This window comes from Marmota marmota, unplaced genomic scaffold, assembly GCF_001458135.2.
Source record: "Marmota marmota marmota unplaced genomic scaffold, marMar, whole genome shotgun sequence".
NCBI classification, from domain to species: domain Eukaryota; kingdom Metazoa; phylum Chordata; class Mammalia; order Rodentia; family Sciuridae; genus Marmota; species Marmota marmota.
Window position 1 is genome coordinate 57,002,300 of NW_026000174.1, and position 6,721 is coordinate 57,009,020.

The following is a 6,721-nucleotide window of genomic DNA, read 5'->3' on the forward strand; positions in this document are numbered from 1 at the left end:
GTAGGGGAGAGATACTGTTGAGGACACAGAATTTGTGAGAGCTTTAAGCATTTATAGGTGAAGTAAAGGAGGAATATGCATGTGAAGACACTAAAAGGAGGTTTCAGTGAGACAGTGGATATCTGAGACTGTGGTAGCTATTATCAGTTACTCATTGTCACATGAAACAGTTATGGTTTTATTTTGCCTCCCTTCTCAAATATTTATGTCAAGTTCTTTGCCTGTTATACCTCAGAATGTGACTTTATTTGGGATAAAGTCTTTGGGTAGATAATCAAATTAAAATAATTTGGCATTAGGATGGGCATCAATCCAATATGGCTGGTGTCATATTGGAATTGAAAATTTAGACATAAGGAGAATGGTAAAGTTCACTATCTCTAAGCCAAGAAGACATACATGGAACAGCTCCTTCCCTCATGGTCTTCTAGAGGAATCAACACTGTAGAAGATGGTGGAATTTGGAGACAAAAATTGTGCTGTTTAACTACACAGTTTATGCTGCTGTGTTGTGGAAGTTTTAGCAAATGAATATATTTTAGCTACTGAGAATGGAGTGAGGCTGCAATAAATATCCAAAACTGTGGAACTATCTCTTGGATTTGTGGTTAGGAGCTGGGAGAGTTTGGGTATTTATGATAGAAAGATTCAATATTGCCATGAAGAACCCACAGGTAGAATTGTGAATATTGCAAGGTGATTATGGTGAAGACTCAGAGGGAAGAGGGGAGTCATAGAGAAGGCATGCACTGGACTTGAGAACCCATACATCATAATGAGCAGAGTGTTCCTAGAAATAGGAATGCTAAGGCGTGTGTGTTTGAGGTCTCACATGAACAACATGTGATTAGAAAGTGGGAGGAAGGCAATCATTGTCTTCAAGTTACAGCATTGGCAACTAATAGTGTCTTTGGTCCAATTTCAAATTCATAATTTATTTTGCCATAAAATTATGTCAAGTGAGTCTTTGGCATTACACCTTCCTGACTTTACAAATGTGTCTTTTCATGGAATTTCTTTTTTTTTTAAAATCTATTTTTATCTCATTTCTTTAACCTCACCTAAAGTGCTGATTCCTGTGAGAATATTTTCCAGATACCAGTGGGTTTGGATGTTTCAGCACTGTAAATCCTTAGCATGGCATATATACCTGTATGACACTTATCAAGTTGGTCTTTAATTGCCTGACTCCATGATTTTTCATTATGTCACTTGTGGCAGGGCACTGTGTTATATTCAACTCGGTAATTAAGCTATCCACAGCAGGTATCTTGATACAAGTGGATACCTTTTATATGTTTTCTTAGTGAATAAATTAGTAAAAATTAACATTAGAATACTTATAAGAATATTTTTCATTGTTTTGTAGGTAAACTGCTTTAATATCTGGAATCAGCATCAATAAAGGAATAGATGGAACACAAGAGCAATATAACTTACTTTGTCCTCTTGGGCCTCACACAGAATCCAAAGGTGCAGAAAGTACTTTTTGTTATGTTCTTGCTTTTCTACATCTTGACCATGGCGGGAAATCTGCTCATTGTTTTGACCATAACCTTCAGTAAGACCCTGGGCTCACCAATGTACTTCTTTCTTGCTAGCTTATCATTTATGGACGTTGTTTATTCTACAGTCATTTCCCCAAAATTGATTGTAGACTTGTTCTTTGGAAAAAATACTATATCCTTCAAGTTTTGTATGACTCAGCTTTTTACAGAACATTTTCTTGGTGGATCAGAGGTCTTTCTTCTGTTGGTGATGGCCTATGACCGCTATGTGGCCATCTGTAAGCCCCTGCACTATTTGGTTATCATGAGGCCATGGGTATGTGTTGTGCTGCTGGTAGTTTCCTGGGTTGGAGGTTTTTTACACTCAGTAATCCAGTTGGGCACTATTTATGGGCTCCCATTCTGTGGCCCCAATGTCATTGATCATTTCATATGTGACATGTACCCCTTACTGAAACTCGTCTGTGTTGACACCTATGTCATTGGCCTCTTAGTGATGGCCAATGGGGGACTCATCTGCACAACTGTGTTTCTGCTCTTACTTGTGTCTTATGCGGTCATCTTCCACTCTCTGAAGAACCTGAGTCGGGAGGGGAGGTGGAAAGCTCTCTCCACCTGTGGCTCCCACATCACTGTGGTTGTCCTCTTCTTTGTCCCCTGTATTTTCACGTATGCAAGACCAGCCAAGATTTTCCCCACTGACAAGTCATTGAGTTTGTTTTACACAGTCATAGCCCCCATGCTGAACCCCTTCATCTACACTCTGAGAAACTCAGAGATGACAAGTTCCATGAAGAAACTTTGGAGAAGAAAATTCTTATCAGGTAGCAAATAAGTGAGTTGCCACTATGAACAGAGTCATTTCAATATAAAACTGTCTCTTTAGGAATCATAAGACTTTTAGAAACTGATGCTAACTTCCTTTCCCTCAAATGAATTTCTGGTAAATATAATTAAACAATAAATTATGTGTTTGTGCCATTAATACATTTCTCTGCTGTAACTATATAGTGTCTTGTTTATCACTGTACTGAAAAATTATAGTGCACATGTAGTTGGGAGTCAGTATAGAATATGTAGAAAATTAATAAGATTTTTTATAGCTTTACAGTATTTTTTAAATTTCTGAATTAATTTTAGTTCCTTCTGATTTCTTGTTTTCTTTTGCATTGATTCTCTTTATCATTCTATTTGTATTCTATATAAGTGGTGGTAATTATTTGACCTCAGTGGCATTACATATGCAATTTTAGGGCAATATTTTATTCTTTAAATTATAAAATCATAATATAAAATAACATTAAAAATAGAACCCACAGGGGCTAGGGTTGTGGCTCAGTGGTAGAGCACTTGTCTAGCATGTGGAAGGCACTGGGTTCCATCCCCAGTACTGTAAGACTGGAAGACAACGCACGGCATTACACCACAGGACACAGATCACCAAAGAGGTTCCGCTTTATTACAAAAGGCTGTGTGTTTATATAGATCTAAGGAGAGGTCACAGGGCTGAGGTAGATAACAGGTCGCCCGTTTATTGGCAAGCTCTTCCATGGTCAGTTCCGGAGCCTAAGAAGTTAATTCTAATCGGGGCTAAGGCTTCCCACCAGCAGGGTTTGAACATTGGCGCCAGTGGGAACGTTTCGCGCCAGTGAAAGAAACAAAGAGGAGAAAGAGGGTCGTTAGACACCATGTTGGGGTTTTCTCTGGGGTGCTGCCGCCATTATATGTTTTCCCAACAAGTACCACATAAAAATAAAGAAATAAAATAAAGGTATTGTTTCAATCTACAACTCAAAAATATTTAAAAAAAAATATAACCAACACAAAATGGCAAGACTAGAATAAATCTTGTGTTTATTCCCCCACCAAAGTCTCCCAGTGCTACTTGCAGATGCACACACTGGGCTCTTTCTAAAATTCTTCAAGAAAGAAATGTTATCATTTGTGACAATGAGAATTACCTTGGAGGAAATTACACTAAGTGACATAGGGTGGATACAGTAAAAACAAAGAGTGCACGATAGTTATTATATGTGGCATTTATAGGAGCAAAAAGCATAATGGTGGTTGTCATGGGCTGGAGGGGGGTGGAGGAGCAGAGATGCTGGTCAAAGAGTACAAAGTTTCATTTGAAAAGCTAAATGATATCTGGTGTCTTATGACAATGATACTTTCATAAGATGATGTGTGCATCAATTAGCTCAATTATGGTGATCATTTTGATACTCTTGGTTATCAGTGGTGAGTTCTGTTCCCTCAAATGTTGAAGTTTGAACATTAGTGAAGCATGCTGAGGCAACCATATAAACCAGGGTTTACTTAAAAAGGGGTAACATAGACGTCTCCCGGGAGGGAGAAGGGAGCCATAGCTGGTATCCTGGTATGCCAAAAAGTGAGATGTTCTGCCCTTTTTATATGTCCTAGGCTTCCTTTGCTCTCCTGCCCTCTTCTCCTTATCTTTCTCCTTCCTGCTTAAGTGATCAGGAATGCTGGGTGGGATGTCCAAAAGGTGAGAAACAGGTGGGCTGAAGGGGGTGGGGGAGGGCAGGATGGTGTAGCCCTGGACACATCAATTATCAACTTTATAGCTCCCTGTAGGGAGGGGCAATTCCTGGGACAGGTTACCTTAGCAACAAGTTGGAGCAGGGGGAAGTTCTTGATAAGGGTGGAGGAAGGACTCTGAAGGAATCAACAATTTAATTTTCAGGGGACAGTCTCCAACTTCCCAGGACTCACTCAAAATTGGCCTGACTTCATCTGACCTGACTCAATTTACCTATCATCTATACTGACTGCCTGTCTAATTCTGGCTTCAATTTCACAATGTGTGTGTGTCTCTGTGTATGCGTGTGCATGAGTGTGTGTGCATGTGTATGTGTGTGTAGATATATTATTTTGTCTACCTGAAGTGTGTATGATGGTTATTTGTCAATTTTACCTCAATAGGGCTAAACATTTTTAAATATAAAAAATGCTTATGATACTAACAAATATAACTACTATTTGATGCAATTTAGCATTTTCTTGGCTGTTCTTTTTACCTAGAAGACTTATTTTAGTAGAGAGTCACAATTAAAATTATTGTGCTTTAGGTTTCTTAGATTGTCCATTTATATTTATAGTTATGACACAACTTTATGAAACTTATGTTCATACAAGTTCATACAACATTGGGTAGTTGTCTTCAAACTTTGAAATTGCTTCTTTTTCTTTTTTCTGATTGTCCTTATATACGTCTATTTAATTTTCTACTATCTTCAGCATTTAACTCTACCACTGTTAATTCATTTCTCTGGTTGAACTGCATTGGCTCCTACATCCAGCAAAAAGTGAAATAATGGTGATAAAAGCAGAACTTTATCTTAATTTATATTTTGTTGAATTTTTAAATAATCAAGAATGATATCACTTTTCAAAATGTCTTTTTATATGTCATTCAGATAACTACATGATTGTATCCTAATATGATCAATTATATCATATGAATTTCTTGTACTGGATCATCTTGGCATTTGTGGAACAGATTTTGCTAGGGATTTGTTATTTTGATTTTTATATTGCTGGATCCTGGTGATTCTTTTCAAAGGACTTTTGTATTGATTTCTATAAATTTAAACAACCTATAGATTTTATAAATACATTATTTGTAATTTTATATATGGATCTTATCTGATTAACTTTATAAAAATTCACCGCCCCCATATTTTTTAACCCTGTCACAGTTAATGTTTACTTTCACAGTTAGTGTTAGCACTTTTGACTAGCTAATATGTTATATATTTTTATTTAAAATTTATATTATTATTTGTTTTCTTTCTAGAATGTATGCCTACTGTTAGGTTCTCAGTTTCTATGATCCTACTGGAACAGAAAATAGTTGTTGAAAGAATGCCTCATAAAAATAATTAGTTTCACTGTTTAAAATAATTTATTAAGTAGAATTGAGGTAGTGTTTTCTCTACATGTTTGTAACAATCATCACCATCATTTATAAAACATTTATCATTGCCAGGAATTGTTCTAAGCATGTGATGTGGGTTTCCTCTGAAATTCTGTGAGTTTTTATTCTTTTCAATACAACCTTGAGGCAGATACCATTATTGAATCCATTTTACAGTTGCACAAATAAAGGCCACATGGAGGTTAAAAATTCTACACAAGGTAATGGCCTTGAGAGAGCATCCATGTCAGACATCATATCCAGAAGACATGCCCGGGCTCAGGTGTGGCAGGTGCTGTTACCTGGTGGTGATGGTGAGATCTTCAGACCTGTTTGCATAAGTGGAGTAAATAGTATCCATTGATTCCTTTTTTTGTAGTTTTATAGTCTCTATATATTTTTTGTTTAAAAAATTTTAAATGAGACATATTTTCAGACTCAGATAAAAGTTGTGAAACATCCTAGAGAACTTTCTGCTACTTTCTTCCCACATATTCATATTTTTCCACATTTGCTGCTTAAATTCTTGTCTTGTGTGTGTGTGTGTGTGTGTGTGTATGTAAAATTATAGACATATGCCAATATCATTACTTTTCCAGTCTGAATTTCTCTCTCATTTACATGCATAAATGTATTGATAGTTGTTTCTTAAAGGCTGAGTAGTAAATTAAGACATGATGACCCTTTAGTCTTAAAATTCTAAGCCTTTCCAAAACCCCATAAACTTAGTGAATAACCACAATACAGTGATTGAAATTAAGAAGCTGACATTGAGACAATACTATTACACAATCCACACAGCTCATTGCCACTTAACTAACTGTCCCAATAATATCCTCTTGTAGCAAAAGAAAATATAAGGTCATACATTGCATTTCCCTGTCATATGTAAAGCACAGATTCCTTCAGGTGAAGCTATTCCTGAGACTTTCTTTTTTCTGGTTCCAAGTGTCCCTAAGTTGTTTCAGGAAGTGCTTCCAGAATCCACTCAAGGTCACCTTGAAACCAGCATTTCAAGAATGGAATTAGGCAACAGGAATCCACATGAATCCATATTATGAACAGGAATCCATGTTATAAACTGTTTTTGTAATAAGCTTAAAATCCTCCACATGGCTCATGATAAAACCCCCACCCTGAGAAGAATCTTGCAACATGAAGAGGCAAGATGACCATCTTGGCCTGCACAAAAGCAATTAAAACTTCTCCTTCTCAGCCTGTATAGTTTCTCTCTCTCTCTCTCTCTCTCTCTCTCTCTCTCTATATATATATA

At 36.7% G+C, this 6,721-nt stretch overlaps 1 protein-coding gene across 1 annotated transcript; it reads left to right on the plus strand.

Moving 5' to 3' along the window:
* Positions 1 to 1,413: 1,413 nt before the first annotated feature.
* Positions 1,414 to 2,343, plus strand: LOC107134716 (olfactory receptor 4A47-like). The gene has a single exon (XM_015476774.1). The coding sequence runs from the start codon at positions 1,414 to 1,416 to the stop codon at positions 2,341 to 2,343; it is 930 nt and encodes a 309-aa protein (XP_015332260.1).
* The last annotated feature ends 4,378 nt before the right edge of the window (positions 2,344 to 6,721 follow it).

Coding starts and splice junctions, on each gene's coding strand:
- LOC107134716 (XM_015476774.1), top strand. CDS start 1,414: ATGGAACACAAGAGCAATATAACTTACTTTGTCCTCTTGGGCCTCACA.